The 20,149-nt window shown below is 40.8% G+C and overlaps 1 protein-coding gene across 1 annotated transcript in view; it reads right to left on the reverse strand.

Annotated features, from left to right (window-relative positions):
• The window catches only part of esyt2a (extended synaptotagmin-like protein 2a), a 186,687-nt gene that overhangs the window by 96,805 nt on the left and 69,733 nt on the right, over positions 1–20,149 (reverse strand). Inside the window, exons 7-8 of the mRNA XM_034182715.1 lie at positions 16,918–17,007; positions 1–14 (exon numbers count right to left, since the gene is read on the reverse strand). The exon at positions 1–14 is cut by the window's left edge and continues 42 nt beyond it. Of these exons, the coding sequence (XP_034038606.1) occupies positions 1–14; positions 16,918–17,007 (104 nt within the window). The remainder of the gene's footprint in view (positions 15–16,917; positions 17,008–20,149) is intronic.

Here is a 20,149-nt window from a genome sequence, read left to right on the forward strand (position 1 = left end):
TTAACATCCAGCAACTGAAAGAAAAAGAGACACAAAGTCATACAGATTTTTAAAATGATGGTGGAAATGTTCATGTTTTCACCAGCTATAAAAGTAATACAATCATCCTTACATTTAGTTTATCTGATTACTTATGGACTCTGTAAATGGAGGTGCTGTGTATTAAAAAATCCCTAAATGGTTAATGTGATATTTTTGTTAATTACCGTATATGCCCCCCCCCCCCCAAGCACCTGTTCACCCCCTTTTTTAATTAAAGTGGGTTAAATACCCAACCTAAAAACCAACTGATTTTTTTTTATTATTATAGCTGATTAAATGTGCAAACTAAACCAATTTTATGAGCATCAAAGATCGTAAAAAGTGAAAACTGAGTTTTCACTATGTTTTTCCTCGTGGCTTCCGTGTCTTACCTATGACAACATCACCAGTGTATGCTGGTAGTAGTCACATCACAATGATGTCAACTTGAGAGTTTGCAGTATGAGAGTTGTGCACAAGGAGGAACAGATCTGTCACCAAACAGGTGAGTCACTTTTTTTAAATTTCTGATTAAAATCAGCCACTGTATTGAAATCTATGGAGGGGACAAACATAACAGCGGCTGCACTCGCGCATCTTCCGGCAGAATTTCATGCGGAATGCCGATTCCAGTTATGCTGACACATCTTGGACCGTCCTGGATGGCAACCACAGAGGCAGACAACTAGTCTATCCCCATCTCTCAAAAGTAAACATTTATCTGCCACATCAGCCAGGTGAAGCATGGGCGTCCCCTTGGACTTCTCCAGCTAATGGGGCCCTCAACACTTTTGCACTTGTATGCTGCAGCATACACAGAGAAACGGCCCACAGGACAAAATGTCATAGCTGACGCTCCCTCACAATGCAAGTGAGCCTGCCCATCTTAGTCTCCCTAAATAACCACTGGTTTGACACAAAGTCATTCCAACGGTATCCAGGGATCCTCCAAAGGGACCTGGTGCTAAAGATATCTACTTAGGCCCCTGGTTAGTCTGACAACCACACAGTAAGACAGGAAGCACCAGGATCTGAAAGACTTGGAACTTCATTCTCTTGCAAAGATATCAGCATGCCAACACTACAAGCACATCTTGTTTCATTTACACTCCACTGTGGTGGTGTACAGAACCAACATCACAAAAATTGTGTTACTGTTCAAATACTTAAGGATCTGACTGTAAACTGGTGCATTGAGGCGTTGAAATGTCACATCAAAGACAACTCAATAATAAAAATTCTAAACACCTGATTAAATACAAACTGATTCCTATAAATTTTGAAAGACAAAAAAAAGTTGTTTTTACCAATGAACAGAAATGGAGAATTTTTAATAGTACAGAAACAGTACAGTTTGCCTTTAAATGTGTCTAAAAAAACCTTTACAGTTTGTTTACTTTTCAAATAAAAAATTATGCCTACAAAGACAGACGTATGCTGCTTTGCAGGAGAATTGAATAAATGGACATTCATGCATCGCTGGCAGCTCCCTGAGGCAGCAGATCAGCTGACAAGCCGCCTGCCGATTCAATCAATCCGTTAATCAATATGAGTGTGCACAATGAGGAGTCACTATCTTCAGAAATAACATCATGTAGACAGGTAGCCATCAGAGTGTACAACAGACCCAAAAACAAAAAGGTTCTTCTCATATCAATGGAATAAATGTATTCTGCTGGTTTCCTGGATCCAGACCAAAATTCATTGACTTCTCTTCCAGGTGGAACTGATCTGTTTCAGTTCGCTTACAAAACTTTCAAGCCGGTGAAGCTTTTCTGCTTTGACTTACTCATCAATTAAAGGTTTGAGCCATATAGCAATGACAAAGCCAGATCTTTCTTCATACTTCTTGAATATTAATCTTTGCTTCTGTTTTTAAGTTGTAAATGAATGAAGTGTTGCTGTGCAGCTTTACATTTACATTACCCGACTCACAACTGGGCAATTCTACGGTAACGGAATTACAATCTGAGCTAATCTGTCGTGGTTAGATGCCATATGTCCAGATTTTGCTGCTGTTGTAATTCCGTTACCACAGAATTGCCCAACTTTCAATTTTCAGAAAAGTCATAAATAAAACTATGCGTCCAGTGATCAACAAAATACACCCAAATAATGAAAATAATCCTTAAAACCGCAGTCGCAATTTAACAGTGCAAATATTTCATTGGGTTTCACCAAAGTAGTTCATTACCAATGGTGCCATTAAGACTATTTTATTAAAGAAAAATTTAATCTCTAGCTCCACCCTTCTGTGTAAATTGGTATTTATGTATACGTTATGTACAAAACAGTTCAATGAGTAAGATATTAACAGGTATAACCAATCAAGAGAAGGATTTTAAGACACAGAGAAAGCAACAGCTCAAAGAAAAAACAAGGAAGAAAAATAAGAAAGAAAAGAAGAATGCTGATCAGCTGATAGATGGTGCAAAGCAAAATGTGCAGTTCATGAGTAACGAATACAAAGTCACATCAATTAAAGCCAAATCACTTTCTCTGACTCATGGACCAATCCCAGCAATCACAGGGCATGAGACAGGGTACACTTTGGACAGGATATCGCAGGGCCACATACGGCAGGTAAAACAAGTGTTGAACATTTCACCATTTTTCTCAGTAAATATATTTCTAAAGGTGGTATTGACATGAAAGTTTCACCAGATATCGGTAATAACCAAAGTAATCCATACATGTAAGGAAACCAAAACAAATAAGGGGGAGGTGATGGTCTAGCGGTTAAGGTTTTGGGCTTCAGACCAGAAGATCCCCAGTTCAAATCCCCGCCTGACTGGAAAATCACTAAGGTCTTTAATCCCCTATTGCTCCCAGTGTGTAGTGGGTGCCTTGTATGGCAGCAGCCTGACATCGGGGTGAATGTGCGGCATAACTGTAAAGTGCTTTGAGTGTCTGATGCAGATGGAAAAGTGCTATATAAATGCACTCCATTTAAATAAGTAAGAAGATACAAGTTATGCGGATGAGGCTGCAGAGACAGTTGGGGATAAATTCCCCACAGATAAGGAGCATGATGATGGATAAGAGAAACTTTCAGCATCTACTGGATACAACAGATGTGAAATGACCAGTGGTGGGCACAGGTCCACTAATCCACTAACTTTTTTTGTTGGCTGATTAGCTTTTCAGCTAACTTTGAAAACCATCAGCGGACCAATTAATTTCCGCTAAATTTAATTCTGATAACTTTTAGACTGCTTATATCTTTTTGTGGGCACACTGCATAAAGCTTAACAGTTAAAAACATTTGTAAAGCCTGAAATTATACATTTTAGTTCCTGCCTGTTACGTGTTTTGTAGCAGACAGACAGCTATGAGAGGTAGAGCTCAATCCTCTGCCAGCAGAGGAGAGCTGGTGAACAGAGACAAAAGAAGAAAAATAAGATTTAAAAATTAGAAAATGTATTTTCACAGCCATACAGTGTGCAGACGTTTATCTGGACAGTTTATCAAAATTAACATCACCTGCTCAATAAAAATATTTGACAAAATTATCACCTCTCTCATTTGTACAAAGTGAAAGTATTAGCTATATGTTTTATTTTTGAGTAATGTACTAATTGTGAAGGTTTTAGTGTTTACAGACAGACATGCCAAAAGGCATTATGGGAAAATGGAGCATCCTCTTATCAGTGGTTGGTCGGTTTATGAAAACCAACACATAAATATGTCACCTTTTTTCCATTTGTAAAAAAACTCAATTTGAAAACTAAAAATTCTGTTAAGTGTGATTCAGCACGTATAGCAAATGTGCCAACTGGTATTCACACTCCCATCCAGTATATGGCAGTGCTCATGGCAGTGTGAATAGCAATTGCCACACATTTTCTGTAAGTGCTTAATCACATTGTAAAATTAGTGCATTATTTTAAAAATTATTCAACATGTCGAATAATTCCGGGCGCACTCCCGGAGAATTCGCGTGACAACGGAGACAATGCGAACAATGGCGTCTGATACTTTTTAATCGCCATTTCATCCTGCCCCTTCCTGTAGTACCACAATTTACACCACTGTAATTGGCGGCCGGCGTTGTATCCCTAATCAACGGCATGTAAAATGGCGATAGAGCCCACATCGGCGTCCTCAAGGGCGTTTTAACCGGTGACAGAGGCAGACAAAACGGCGGCGCTAGCGGACAGTACGCCGTTCTAAACGCCACCTCCCAGTTAACGGCGTTCCAAACGGCTGATAGGCGGTGGTCAATATAAAAGCGCTAGCAGCCAGGAGTGAGCTGGCCTCTCACTCGCGGCCAGCTCCAGATATTTTTGCAGAGAAGCTCCAGTATGCCTCCTAAAAGAAAATTGGCAGCGGCAAGGACTTACCAAGAGGTCTGGTTCAGAAGCAGAGGGTAGCCCTGTGGTGGAGACGGAGCAACACGTTGAGGAGGGGAAAAGGAAGAAGAAAAGGCTGAGGATGATCTCCCTCCCCCTGCAGTGACAGAGGCATGTATTCCTGCTGCTTCAGCCTATTATACTCTGGGGGCGGTGACTATAAACAAAAGTTCCTGGAGTAACGCAGGATTTGCCTGGATAAATCCAGCGGTACACAGGGCATTATCGGCGGCAGCAGAACACCGCCATTCTCATGCGCGTCTTAACCTGCGATTGTAAAGGATAGAACTGGGTATTAACCCCCGTTGCCTGACGTGTGCCGGATGCTACGGCGTCAAAACGCAGCTTTATTCGGCGGATTTAGCGGCATTTTATCCGCGTATTTGCGGCTAGTACGATGGTCAAAATGCCGACAAAATGCTCTGCCCCTTTCCACCGCGAAAACAGCCGGAACTACCGCGAACTTCGGTCTACGTACTACCCGCCGACAAAACCGTCTATGTGTAAACCATGCATAAGACTTTAGTGAGCACAATATGGAGAAAGCAATTGCCATGGGGTCCAATGGACCCAAAACGTCCTGAATAGGATTAAAACTAAAACATATAGCTGATATTTTCACTTTGTAAAAACGACAGAAGTGACGTTAATTTTGACAACATGTCTGGAATTAGTCCGTTTAAAATTTTAACCATAAGTCAAATCTGCCTTGCTGTGCACAACTCCTCCAACACATCTACGACCGTATGGCTGTGAAAATAAATGATCTTTTTTTCCTCCCTCCCTCCCTCTCTTTCTCTCCCTCCCTCCCTTTCTCTCTCTCCTTCCTTTCTTCCTGGTCACCAGTTCTCTTTTGCTGAGAGAAGGCTGATCTTAGACAGAAGCGCTGGCTTGTTGTTGCTTGTGATTGCCTTTGAATTTACTCAAGTATCAGTAGCTGCCAGTGTACTGGAGTCATTAGTAAAAGTTATTAGTTTAGCTTTTAGCTGTAACTTCTGTTAAATTGTTTAGGGGTTTATTGGTTTAGCCTTATAAAAATAAACTTTTCAGTTAGCAGATAAATGGTTATCGAAGCTAACTTTTTGGTTAGCTGTGCCCACCACTGGAAATGACACAGAGAAAAAGTACTGAACACCTGACGAAAGGGAGGTGCAAAAAGACATGGAAAGCCAAGACACCAGCTGAAATCTATCAGTAATTAGAAAGCAATCCTGCCACTTGTCAGTGCAAACTAATATCAGCTGGTTCAGTCCCAAATGATGGACTATAAAAAGGTGTTTCATTACCAAGGTGTCACACAAGAAACATCTCATGATGGGTAAAAACAAAGTGCTCTCTCAAGATCTTCACAACCTTATTGTTGCAAAACATATTGATGGCATTGGTTACAGAAGGATTTCTAAACTACCGAGTGTTCCAGTGAGCACTGTTGGGGGTATAAGCTGGAAGTGGAAGGAACATCATTTCATTATAAATTGGCCACGGCCAGGTGCACCTCACAACATTTCTGACAGAGAAGTGAAAAGAATTATTACAAGATATATCCAAGAGCCAATGACCACTTGTGGAGAGCTTCAGAAAAACCTGAAATAAGCAGGTACAATTGTTTCAAAGAAAACAATAAGTAATGCACTCAACCGCCACACAAGACTGAAGAAGAAAAAGCATGTTTAAGCTTGTTTAACATTTGCTACAGAACATTTAGACAAGACTGTGAAATATTGGGAGAAGATAGTCTGGTCAGATGAGACTAAAACTGAACTCTTTGGATGCCATAATACACACCATAAAAATAGCATAAATTAATCCAAAAACACCAGACCAACAGTGAGGTTGATGTTTGTAGGTGGAACATCATGGTTGTGGGACTGTTTTTCAGCATCCAGCCGTGACAAACTTCATACAATTAAAGGAAAAAATGTACAGAGATATTTTTGATAAAAAAAACAAACAAAAAAACAAAACAAAAAAACAAACAACAATCTACTAGGACGATGGAAATGAAACGAGGGTGGACATTTCAGTAAGGCAGTGATCCAAACATAGAGGCAAGGAAACTTTCAACTGGCTTCAGAGAATGAAAATAAAGCTGCTGAAATGGTTCAGCCAATCAGCTGACTTTAATCAAACAGAAAATCTATGGAAAGAACTAAAGATCAGAGTTCACAGAAGAGGTCTACAGATCCTTCAAGATCTGAAGACTGTTTGTTTGATAGAATTAACCAAAATCACACCTGAGCAATGCATGAGACTAGTTTCTCCAAAGAGGAGGCATCTTGAAGCTTCATTACCAACAAAAGCTTTTGTAGGATGTATTACATAAATTTCAGTAAGTGTGTTCAATCCATTGTCCCTGTGCCATTTCATTTTATCACACATAACCTAATTTCTGTACTTATTTGCTTGGGTTTCGTTGTACGTGTGGATTACTTGGGCTGTTCCTCACAGCTAGTGAAAATTTGATGTCAATAGCACCTTTAGAAATATATTTATTAAGATAAATGGTGACCCCACTGTATAAATAGACAAACACTTTCACACCTATAGTTAATGTAGAGTCACCAGTTCATCTAACACGCATGTCTCTGGATCCAATGGATCCAGATCTAATGGATTCTTACCAATCTGAATTATTATCTATAGTCACTGTCTTGAGAGATTCAAACTCTCAAATGCAGACTTCCACCACATTACTGAGACAAAAGCAATTAAGTCCTTCTGCTAACACCAGCGATTAAAATATCCGACGCATGCCTGCAGGATAGATAGTGGGGACATAAAGAAACACATACTTTTTGACAAATGCTCCCCGATTTGGATGAGGTTGAAGAGACAGTTGGGGATAAATTACCCACAGATAAGGAGCATGATGATGGATAAAACAAACTTTCAGCATCTACTGGATACAATAGATCCACTCAAAGGAGTCAAAATTTCCAAAAAAAGGGAACACGTCAACACGATAATGATGATGATGATGATGGATGTGGGAGGAAGCTGGAGTACTTGCAAGGAACCCACTCAAACATGGGGAGAACATGTAAACTCCACACAGAAAGGACCAAGGTGGGAAGTGACCTTCTTGCTGTGAGGCAACAGTGCTAATCACTAAGCCACCGTGTTGTCTTACCGCCTCCAACTGCTCTCATCTAATTACCATATTTTCCAGAGTATAAGTCGCACATTTTTCCTGTATTATCAGCACTTTAATTTGGGATTTTTGTGCATTGTTGTAGAGTACTTTTTGTACATGCGTGGGTATGACTTCGATCAAGGAGAAACTGGGGAGAGCTGACATTTGCCATTTGGTATCCCTATGTATTTTGAGTCAAGTATGAACGCTGCGAAAACAGCCTCACAGGACATGTTGTGACATGCTCACCTCTTCCACAATTTCTCGGAGAGTCACATGACTGAAAAGCCACCGAAAGCCGTCTGAATCTTCTGAATGGTGGACGATCTGGGCATGTCACAGCATGTCCTACGAGACTTCAACATGAAGGTGCTTTTGCTGCGCCATCAGCTTCAGCACGAATTTCGCCGCCACTCTTTTCATGGCCAAATCTTCTGTTACAGTGGAATGTGCCGAAAAAGTGCTGATGTCCACCTCTTCCACAATTTTCGGATAGTCACACGACGGTCCCACATTACCACAGCGTTCACTTCGGAAATGATCTGGTCATTTCAGCATGTTGATGGCTGCCTGGAGCGTGGCGTGCTCTGCACCGTTGTGCGGCCGTCTTTAAACCAGTTGTACCGCTCCTTAATCTGTGTGATGCCCATAGGATCGTCACCGAAAGCCGTCTTAATAATCCAAATGGTTTCCACCTGGCTGTCGCCCAGTTTCTGGCAAAATTTGATGCAATCGCACTGCTCCAATCGTTCCGCCATTTTCCTTGCAAAGAAAAAACGACGAGAGACTACACATGTCATCACACAAAGGCTGCTCACAAGCAAATGACGCAGTCGACAGGCGTTAAAAAACTCACGCATGCGCACGAAGGCTCAAGGTTGGCTCATGCAAGCACACGTGATTCAAATCCATCAGGTTTTTGAAAAAAATTAAAAGGTCAGATACTTTTCTAACAGACCTCGTATAATGACTACAAAAGATCCACAAGTCCTGCTTAAAAATGCACAAAACTTCAGTCATTTTACTGATGTATGTACTGATGAATGTAACAAAGTAAAAGCACTGCACTGAGAACATTCTGAGTGTGTGCGGTGCTGTGATGTCACACACTCAGACTTCATCACCTATTTCACATTCATTTTTCTGTCTGCAGTTCATAGTTCCATCTGAACATGTTAGCACTTTGTTCAGCGTTGAGGTTAGATGTTTGCTGCATGAATCACAGAGAGGGAGGTAAATAATGGAATCAGGTTACCTGGGTTCCCCATCCTGACCTGGTTTTGTAGTCTAGCTTTGAGGCATTTCTCTTCAATATTCAACAACTGGGTGACCTGAGGAGTCAGACTGGGATAGTGTCTCTGGGTTTGTCAGACAGGAATCTCCGGACTTTGCAGCGATAATTAACTATCAGCTTTATGCAGTGTGAATCACAGCACAAACATACCTGACACACCCTGATTTTAACTGAACATCACAGTTGTATCAGGGAACATAAATATTGTAGAAATGTTTGGGAATGTGTTTAATATCAGTTTCTCTTTTTTTAATCTGGTGATGTAGTATGTGGTCAATAAAAAAAAAAGCTCTTCACAAGGGCAACAAAACTGCTTGTGAATGATCATTTCAGCCCTGTGTATGGAGATTAAAAACAAATTCAGCAGAGAAACAATGTCCTGCATGTCCCTAATTCCTACATAGTCCATGGGGCAAGCAGGTTTTCAGTACCACTTAAGGGGACTAAATAACACTCACAATCCAGCATCAGTGTACCATGACCTAAAAAAAAGGGTGGTCACCAACCCAGGGTGGCAGTTGTAGCCAGGCTGGTGGGGAGGGGTGTCAATGAAGAATTACAGTGGTTTCAAAATTGAAAAATGCACCAATCATTTTGAAAACTATCCCACATTATTTGTCTGATACTAAAGATTCTAAAAAGGCATAGTTTGGACTATCTATGACTGAATGTTCTGGAGTTATGGGGTAAAAACAGCAAAAATTGTGACAAAGGTCAATTTCAGTTTGTACAGGGGTCAAAAGTTAACGTTGCTCTAATTTTGGAAACAGTGATGCAAATTATTGGTTGTGTTTAAGGATATGATTCCTTCTTTATGTTCTCTAATGCCATATACCAACACAGTGCAGAGTAGCTACATAAACTCTGTAAGTGAGATAGAGTATCTCGTCAATAGTTTTACATCCTCATTGAAGACAACTTTGGATGCTGTAGCTCCTCTGAAAAAGAGAGCTTTAAATCAGAAGTGCCTGACTCCGTGGTATAACTCAAACTCGCAGCTTAAAGCAGATAACCCGTAAGTTGGAGAAGAAATGGCGTCTCACTAATTTAGAAGATCTTCACTTAGCCTGGAAAAAGAGTCTGTTGCTCTATAAAAAAGCCCTCCGTAAAGCTAGGACATCTTACTACTCATCACTAATTGAAGAAAATAAGAACAACCCCAGGTTTCTTTTCAGCACTATAGCCAGGCTGACAAAGAGTCAGAGCTCTATTGAGCTGAGTATTCCTTTAACTTTAACTAGTAATGACTTCATGACTTTTTTTGCTAATAAAATTTTAACTATTAGAGAAAAAATTACTCATAACCATCCCAAAGACGTATCGTTATCTTTGGCTGCTTTCAGTGATGTCGGTATTTGGTTAGACTCTTTCTCTCTGATTGTTCTGTCTGAGTTATTTTCATTAGTTACTTCATCCAAACTATCAACATGTCTATTAGACCCCATTCCTACCAGGCTGCTCAAGGAACCCCTACCATTATTTAATGCTTCGATCTTAAATATGATCAATCTATCTTTATTAGTTGGCTATGTACCACAGGCTTTTAAGGTGGCAGTAATTAAACCATTACTTAAAAAGCCATCACTTGACCCAGCTATCTTAGCTAATTATAGGCCAATCTCCAACCTTCCTTTTCTCTCAAAAATTCTTGAAAGGGTAGTTGTAAAACAGCTAACTGATCATTTGCAGAGGAATGGTCTATTTGAAGAGTTTCAGTCAGGTTTTAGAATTCATCATAGTACAGAAATAGCATTAGTGAAGGTTACAAATGATCTTATGGCCTCAGACAGTGGACTCATCTCTGTGCTTGTTCTGTTAGACCTCAGTGCTGCTTTTGATACTGCTGACCATAAAATTTTATTACAGAGATTAGAGCATGCCATAAGTATTAAAGGCACTGCGCTGCGGTGGTTTGAATCATATTTATCTAATAGATTACAATTTGTTCATGTAAATGGGGAATCTTCTTCACAGACTAAGGTTAATTATGGAGTTCCACAAGGTTCTGTGCTAGGACCAATTTTATTCACTTTATACATGCTTCCCTTAGGCAGTATTATTAGACGGCATTGCTTAAATTTTCATTGTTACGCAGATGATACCCAGCTTTATCTATCCATGAAGCCAGAGGACACACACCAATTAGCTAAACTGCAGGATTGTCTTACAGACATAAAGACATGGATGACCTCTAATTTCCTGCTTTTAAACTCAGATAAAACTGAAGTTATTGTACTTGGCCCCACAAATCTTAGAAACATGGTGTCTAACCAGATCCTTACTCTGGATGGCATTACCCTGACCTCTAGTAATACTGTGAGAAATCTTGGAGTCATTTTTGATCAGGATTTGTCATTCAAAGCGCATATTAAACAAATATGTAGGACTGCTTTTTTGCATTTACGCAATATCTCTAAAATTAGAAAGGTCTTGTCTCAGAGTGATGCTGAAAAACTAATTCATGCATTTATTTCCTCTAGGCTGGACTATTGTAATTCATTATTATCAGGTTGTCCTAAAAGTTCCCTGAAAAGCCTTCAGTTAATTCAAAATGCTACAGCTAGAGTACTAACAGGGACTAGAAGGAGAGAGCATATCTCACCCATATTGGCCTCTCTTCATTGGCTTCCTGTTAATTCTAGAATAGAATTTAAAATTCTTCTTCTTACTTATAAGGTTTTGAATAATCAGGTCCCATCTTATCTTAGGGACCTCATAGTACCATATCACCCCAATAGAGCGCTTCGCTCTCAGACTGCAGGCTTACTTGTAGTTCCTAGGGTTTGTAAGAGTAGAATGGGAGGCAGAGCCTTCAGCTTTCAGGCTCCTCTCCTGTGGAACCAGCTCCCAATTTGGATCAGGGAGACAGACACCCTCTCTACTTTTAAGATTAGGCTTAAAACTTTCCTTTTTGCTAAAGCTTATAGTTAGGGCTGGATCAGGTGACCCTGAACCATCCCTTAGTTATGCTGCTATAGACTTAGACTGCTGGGGGGTTCCCATGATGCACTGAGTGTTTCTTTCTCTTTTTGCTCTGTATGCACCACTCTGCATTTAATCATTAGTGATTGATCTCTGCTCCCCTCCATAGCATGTCTTTTTCCTGGTTCTCTCCCTCAGCCCCAACCAGTCCCAGCAGAAGACTGCCCCTCCCTGAGCCTGGTTCTGCTGGAGGTTTCTTCCTGTTAAAAGGGAGTTTTTCCTTCCCACTGTCGCCAAGTGCTTGCTCAAAGGGAGTCATTTTGACCGTTGGGGTTTTTACGTAATTATTGTATGGCCTTGCCTTACAATATAAAGCGCCTTGGGGCAACTGTTTGTTGTGATTTGGCGCTATATAAATAAAAATTGATTGATTGATTGATTGATTGATAATAAGGTTCTAAAAAGGTCTAGCTTGCACCATCTGTCGTGCTTATGTCATTATCAAGTTATGGGGTAACACATTATGTTACATATGCCATGTGACATACCATATGTATATAAAAAAAAATTGATTGATTGATATGTCACAGAATCCAGTGGGCGGTGACCTTGTTCGGTCATAAGTATTAATGACTGAGGCGTAAATCTTCCTGGTGTTACTGCAACATTGCACTGAAGTACCCGATAAGGATTTGTTTTCTCACGGACTTTGGTTTTGTACAATTCTAAGCTGTGAGTGAATTACTTGTATTTCTACAACTGATAATTTACAAAACTGGGCTGCCTTATGCCGCGTTCACACTGGGTGTGAGAGGTTGCCATGTAATCCCTATGGAAGGACGCATTGTGGCGCCAAGCCACGCAGCGCGACGCAATGGATGCGAATAAAGCGACATGAGTGAAGCGATTTTGAGCAACTGGCGCGTTTGTGGCATGATACTGCGTCACGTCATGTCGCGTTGCCCTCCTCCCCAAGTTGAAAAAGCTGAACTTTTTCATCTTGTCGCGCCACGATGACCAATCAGGGACTGAATATGTAGTGAAGTGGAGATGTCTGGAGTGTGACTGAGTTGGATGTGAACATGTCCTGTCTCTGGTAGCCAAACTGTCAGCAGGACTTATGTCCCTTTTGTCCTTTATTTCACAATTATGACAGAGTTTGGGGGAAGAGCGAGCTGCAGCCCCACAGCAGTGGGAGCGGAGTTTCTTTTTTTAAATCACGTGTGCGAGCGAATCGTCCGTGAAGATTATTTTATTTATTAACTACACAGATGTATAATAAAGCAAATGGTGACTGGTTTCTAAACAATTATGACAGAGTTTTTTGGGGAACAGCGAGGAGCAGCCCCACAGCAATCAGCGGAGGTTTTTCTTCTTACGTGCGCGCGCGAGTGAATCCTGCGTGAAGATTATTTTACTAATTAACTACACAGATGTATAATAAAGCAAATGGTGACAGGTTTCTAAACACAATTATGACAGTTTTTGGAGCGAGGAGCAGCCCGCAGGGGGAGCGGAGGTTTGTTTAATTGTTTACATGTGAGCGCGTGAATGGGATAGGAGGTCCTCAAACTGGGTCCTGCAGAGGCGGAAGGTCCGCTGAAAGCAGCCGTCATCCAGACACAGCTCCTGCAGCAAATAATGATACTCCCCGAATTGGGAACGTCTCATGATGTTTGACAGCTTTCCACAACAACTCGCTCCGTATGATCAAGGTCCGTCATGTTAACTTGACTGACAACTGAAATAAATACCAGACTTATGAAAATTAAAGTAAAAAAAAAAAAAAAAAACATTAACAAAAAAAAAAAAAAAAAAAAGAAAACAACAACAACAACAAAAAACTATTAACTCTGCTAGAGTGTCTCTTTTGGGTCACTTTTATTGGTTCCAAGCCCAAAAATGAACAGAAGAAAGTTCATTTGCAGTTCTAAACATATTTACGGTGGGGTTTTTTTTAACTCATTTTTTTTCCCCCTCCCACAACATCGTTCTTCTCTCCTACAGTGTCAATAACAATTACATGCACAAAATTAATTATCCAAATTAGGTGATGACATTATTTAGAGACTTCTAGCGACTTTTAGGGCAGCCAATAGAGACTTTCCTTAGGGTCCCTTCACACATAGTGCGAGGTTTGGACGACGTGCATACTTAGTGCACATGACGCAGGAATCGTATGCAAACCGTGTAATGTCGTCCCTGTCGCCAACGCCTCGTACACCTGCTGCTACAACTATTTGCACACAACAGCACGTGAAAGACAGAGTGTGCGCTGTGCGAACCCATCACACTCTTTCGCTGCAGGTACCGGCCAAATTCCAGGTGACACGCAGGAACACCTAACACCACTCGCATGGCACTTAGAAAATGTGTAGCCAGTCGCACTCTTGGCACGACAACAGACTGCAAACGACCACTACTGCACAGCTGTGAAATTTGTCTAAGTTCCCCACGAGTGTGACTTTACAAACACACACACTGACACGTGGGTGTGTGTGCTCCACTCACGGGAGGCGGGGCTTCCAACAGAAGCAGCTGTGGTGATCTGTCATTCTGGACATTCCAGCTGGACAACACCTACTGTGTTTGGACAGCCGTGGACAAACAACTGTCCACTGTGAGGTGTGTGTGTCTGATTGCTGTATTTACGTGGACATAAATAAAAACATATATCTCCGTGGTGGCGACAAGCTGCAGCAAGCAAGCGAGCACGCACAAGGAGCGGACACTGACAAACAGACCGTCAGATCAGAACATGTATCGGGCGATCTGACTGTCACGTCACCCACGTAAGCTGTGTTCCACATGACGCGGTGTCTGTGCCGTGGCGCGCCGTCCACAAGACACGCGTGTCGGGCAGAACACGCGTGTGGCCGACTGGACGCACCTGAGCAGTAGATGTGGACATGATCAGAGCACACTGCTTCTCATTCATGTCATTTCATGACTGTATGTCTGTGAGCATGGGTCATCACCAGAGGAACAGACGGATCATATTTGTATTGCTCACTTGATAAATGTGGTGTTTTATATGTCTGGGATTTTATTATTTTTTTCTAATACTTCCATGTCCTTCCTGATATAAGGCAGTTTCCTGCAGCTTTCAAAGAACAGCTCCGTAGCTCAGTGGTAAAGTCTCTGACTGCGGATCAGAGGTTTTGAAAGGCTCAAGTTCACATCCCAGGTGGTGTGTGTGCTTTTTTAAAAAAAATTATTCCACATAAGCGGCGCGATGTGGTTCCACACATACCAGCTGGTTGAAACACCAGACTAAAAAAAAACAAAAAACAAACAACTGTGGAGGAGACAATTTCACATCTCTGTTTAAATTGTTTTAAGATTGTCGTGTGGGTCCCAAAGCTAGGACGAGCAGATAACATGTTCTGAGGTACAGGAAGGAAGTTGGCAGTCAGTGAGAAAATGAGGCCAAGCAGCGATTACTGCAGCAGAAAACAGCAGTTTGTTCGGTCTGTGAAAATGAAACATAACCAAAGATATACAGCGGTCCCCCTCTAATAAGGCCACCTGAACTGCAGAATACAAGTGGCCACATCGGGGGGGGAGACAAAATCCAGCATGTGCACAGTACAGTGCTCAGTAACATATTACTACAAGCATGAAGTAAAAACATCACAGATTTATTGACTACAGTCTGAGACAAACCATGTCTTCCACTCAGTCTCAGTCCAAAAGATCACAGCACAAGAACTGTGTCCTTTAAAGTCACAAAAACGATATAAAATCAAAACACGATCAGTCCACAAAACAGTTAAGCACAAAAAATCTTTAACTTGCCTGGAAACATCTGATGCCATGGAAACGTTATCTGTTACCATCAGGGCACAACACAAGAGTATCTCCTTGTAGTGCGTCTTCAGAGTATGTATCAACGTTGTTGATCTTCGTTTTACCAACACTGAAATCAACGGCTAACTTTCAGGAACCTTCTCCTTTCTCATTCAAACCAGTGACTTTCAGCTGTCCTAACGTTAAAGCTTTTCTTTTCCAAGATGTGGAAGTTTTGCCAACGGGAGCCATTTTTCTTTGTTTAGTTGTTTACTGGAGTAATCTCGTGAGTTAACATTCGTGGGAGAGTTTGGACCCAACTTCTGTGGAAAAACCCGGTTAGGAATTTCCAGAGAATCGTCGTTGTTGAGGGGATTTTCCTCTTTTTGAGTGGACCAGTGCCCACGTTTGGGGGGTGATCACTCTTGAGAGGTGAAATCTATAGAAAGACAGGTGTTGCAGTAAAAATGTGTTTGTATATGCGGATGGGCGCTCGTGGGAGGGGCCACTAATGAGGGAGACCGCTGTACAGCATGTTTTATGTCAATATGTATATTTCCTCCAAGTACTGGGAGCACCCGGGCTTCAACAATGTAGCACCTTTGCTGTCTAGTGATTGTGTAGTGCAGTAAGAGCTAAAAGTGTAAAGCTGCAGCTGACAACTGAATTGTTTTTGATGTGATTCACAATAAAAGCATTTAGACACCGTTCAGCTGCAATGACCAGTGAGCCTATAGAGACTCGAACATTTAAATCAGATAAGACTTTGCTAAACATAGATCAAAATAATTTAATTATGGCTCATGTTCCATACAAAAATGTGGACAACTTGAATCCAGATCAGCCCCACAGTTTGAAAACCACTGGATTAAAGAAATAAATAAATCAGCTAGAATCTCATCTAAAAGCCATATTTCTATAAAACGCTGCTGAGTGCACAAAACCCATTTAGAGCACTCAAGACCAACGTTACGCACTAATGTTCGTTCTGTGCCACAAGTGTGCTTATTCGAAAACTGTAATGCCATTTATGAAAGTGTGAAGATCACATGCAGCCTAAACTTTCTGCACTCCCATAACGAAGATTCCAAGGTTATTCATGGAGGTGTTCTGCATAATAGCACAAGGCGGACAAAGACAGAATTTTTTTGTGATTCTGAAAGTGGCCATCAATTCTGGAAGGGCACTGTGCTGTTGGAATGAGGCTCCAAGTTGACACAACGTTATTACTCTTAAACTATATGGGGTGACAGTTAAATTTCTCTGAAATGCAGAAAATATATATATATATTCGGCACTCTTAAGATGTGCAGTATCACGATAACTGATACCGAGCAAAGGTACTGTGCAGTTACACAGGAAGATAAATTCAAATAGAAGGAGAGGTCAAATGTCAAGCTACTTACAGGTTTCTTGAGGAAAAAAAGAGACAGGGCTCCCACAAGAGGCATGTCCCCCAGCAGCGGCTCCATCACGACTCTCAACACGCCGCAAAGCTGGACACAGAACACGCAAACATTATGAAACAAACAGTCAGCAGTGCATTTTGCCAAGAAGTCATGGAATTGCTTTTGTTTACTTGCATTTCTCAAAAAGCTGTGAAAGTTTTGCAGAAATACTGAATATTTATACAAAATCTTTGCATTTTACTGATAATCATATCTTACACTGACTTTCATCGTGTCTAAAGCCTTTGTAGATGATACAGAGACGTCAGAACAAGATAAAGTACTTGATTGCAATACAAAGTCCCACACTGGATCACTACTGGAAAGATTACAATGGAGGATACTGGACTGGTTCAAGCAATTTTGATACCATCAAATTTGCTGCCTCTAACCCCCAACCACCTCATCACCACCCACTTATTCTGTGGTAAAATATTATGGACAACATTAATGGTTCTAGTACACCTCGGGACCCCTGAACAGAGAAACATACTGTGGAAAAGTTCAGTCTTTATTAACGGGCCTAAGGTAGCCAAAACACACAGGAAAAAGACTGGAAACAGGCTAGGAGAGTAGCTGTGGACACAGGCAGATGTTCGGTCCACAGGAAGGCAGCCTGAGAGGCAACAGTGTCCGATCATCCCCAAAAGGCTCAGCTGTTCACAAGCAAAGATGGGGCGAGAATCACCAATTTATGAACAACTGCGTAAAAAAAAGCCCAATAGTTTAAGAACAATGTTTCTCAATGTTCAATTGCAAGTAATTTAGGGATTCCATCATCTACAGTCCATAATATAATCAGAACACTCAGAGAATCTGGAGAACTTTCTACACGTAAGTGACAAGGCCAAAAACCAACATGAATGCCCGTCACCTTCGATCCCTCAGGTGGCACTGCTTAAAAACCGACATCATTGTGTAAAGGATCTTACCGCATGGGCTCAGGAACACTTCAGAAAACCACTGTCCGTTAACACTGTTCATCGCTACATCTATAAGTGCAAGTTAAAACTCTACCATGCAAAGCGAAAGCCATACATCAACAACAACCAGAAACATCGCGCCTTCTCTGGGCCCAAGCTCATTTGAAATGGACAGACGCAAAGTGGAAAAGTGTGCTGTGGTCTGATGCGTCCACATTTCAAATTGTTTTTGGAAATCATGGACGTCATGTCCTCTGGACAAAAGAGGAAAAAGACCATCCAAGATAGTTACTAGCGCACAGGGGTAAACATACCACTGTCCCAGCTTTTTTGAAATGTGTTGCAGGCATCCATTTCAAAATGAGCAAATATTTGCACAAAAACAATAAAGTTTATCAGTTGAACATTAAATATCTTGTCTTTGTAGTGTATTCAATTGAATATAGGTTGAAGAGGATTTGCAGATCATTGTATTCTGTTTTTTATTAACATTTTACACAACGTCCCAACTTCATTGGAATCGGGGTTGTGTGTGTGTGTGTGTGTGTGTGTGTGTGTGTGTGTGTGTGTGTGTGTGTATATATATATATATATATATATATATATATATATATATATATATATATATATATATATATATATATATATATATATATATATATATATATATATATATATATATATATATATATATATATATATATATATATATATAGTATATATATATATATATATATATATATATATATATGTAAGTGTGTGTGTGTGTATGGTGTTTCAAAAAAATGTACCCAAAAGTACTCTAAAATATGAATACCAGGAAATGGTTTTACTGGGAAATAATGGTGTTTTTCTCATTTCAGGATCCCTAAAGTTTGTTCTGCAAGACATTAAAAGTACAGGAAAAATGCCACAGTTGACCATAATTCGGAGAACAAAAATCGTCCAGTTCTGTGCAATGTATCCTAATGGCATCTTTTTCCATACAAAATTCAGTCTCAGAGCGAACTAACTCCCCTGCAAATGGCAAGGACACGTGAATTTGCGAGGTGGTTTTCTGGAAAACTGGAGACAGATGATTTGTTTCTTTGGAAACTTCAGATGAGGAGTTAACATTGGAAAAAGGAAAGACTGAACTAAAAACTGTGTACTGGGGAGAGAAATTGCATGCTTCGGCCACATGGTCATGCAGAAAATGTCTGATAATATTGATTGGTTTTTCTGTGCTGTCAAAATACTTTTGGATACAGACACACTATATATAAGCGCTGTAGAAATAGAGTCTGTTTACAATTTATTGTAGGGCAGAACAAATCTGGCATGTAAAAGTGATGATGGCAATCCGGCTGCTGTACCGTTTCTTCTGCAGCAGTAGTGAGTCAAATGTCAGCTATGTCGGACTCTCTGTCCAACACCAAATATGGCCGTGACGCTGCATTATCAAACATTTGCTCATCAAACTGGGGGCAGCGGAAAGATCAAAGATAGCATTTTGTTTACCTCAGCTGCCCTGCTCCACTTTATGCCTTCCTCAGCCATTTTAGAAATGATTTGCTGCAGATAATCCTGTATCTGTCAGATTATTCCAACAAGGAAGAAAATAGAAATTTAAAAGAACAGTTGAGCATAAAAAAACCCCAAAAAACATTATTTATTTGTGTGTACGCACACACACACACACACACATATACATATACATATACATACAAGGGCTGTCAATAAAGTAACGGTCCTTTTTATTTTTTTCAAAAACTATATGGATTTCATTCATATGTTTTTACGTCAGACATGCTTGAACCCTCGTGCGCATGCGTGAGTTTTTCCACGCCTGTCGGTGACGTCAATCGCCTGTGAGCACTCCTTGTGGGAGGAGTCGTCCAGCCCCTCGTCGGAATTCCTTTGTCTGAGAAGTTGCTGAGAGACTGGCGCGTTGTTTGATCAAAATTTTTTCTAAACCTGTGAGACACATCGAAGTGGACACGGTTCGAAAAATTAAGCTGGTTTTCAGTGAAAATTTTAACGGCTGATGAGAGATTTTGAGGTGATTCTGTCGCTTTAAGGAGTTTTCACGATGCGAGACGTCGCGCAGCGCTCTCAGGCGGCGTCATCAGCCTGTTCAAGCTGAAAACCTCCACATTTCAGGCTCTATTGATCCAGGACGTCGTGAGAGAACAGAGAAGTTTCAGAAGAAGTCGGTTTCAGCATTTTATCCGGATATTCCACTGTTAAAGGAGATTTTTTTGATGAAACACGTGCGGACGGGTCCG

Source organism: Thalassophryne amazonica, chromosome 12, assembly GCF_902500255.1.
Source record: "Thalassophryne amazonica chromosome 12, fThaAma1.1, whole genome shotgun sequence".
NCBI lineage: Eukaryota > Metazoa > Chordata > Actinopteri > Batrachoidiformes > Batrachoididae > Thalassophryne > Thalassophryne amazonica.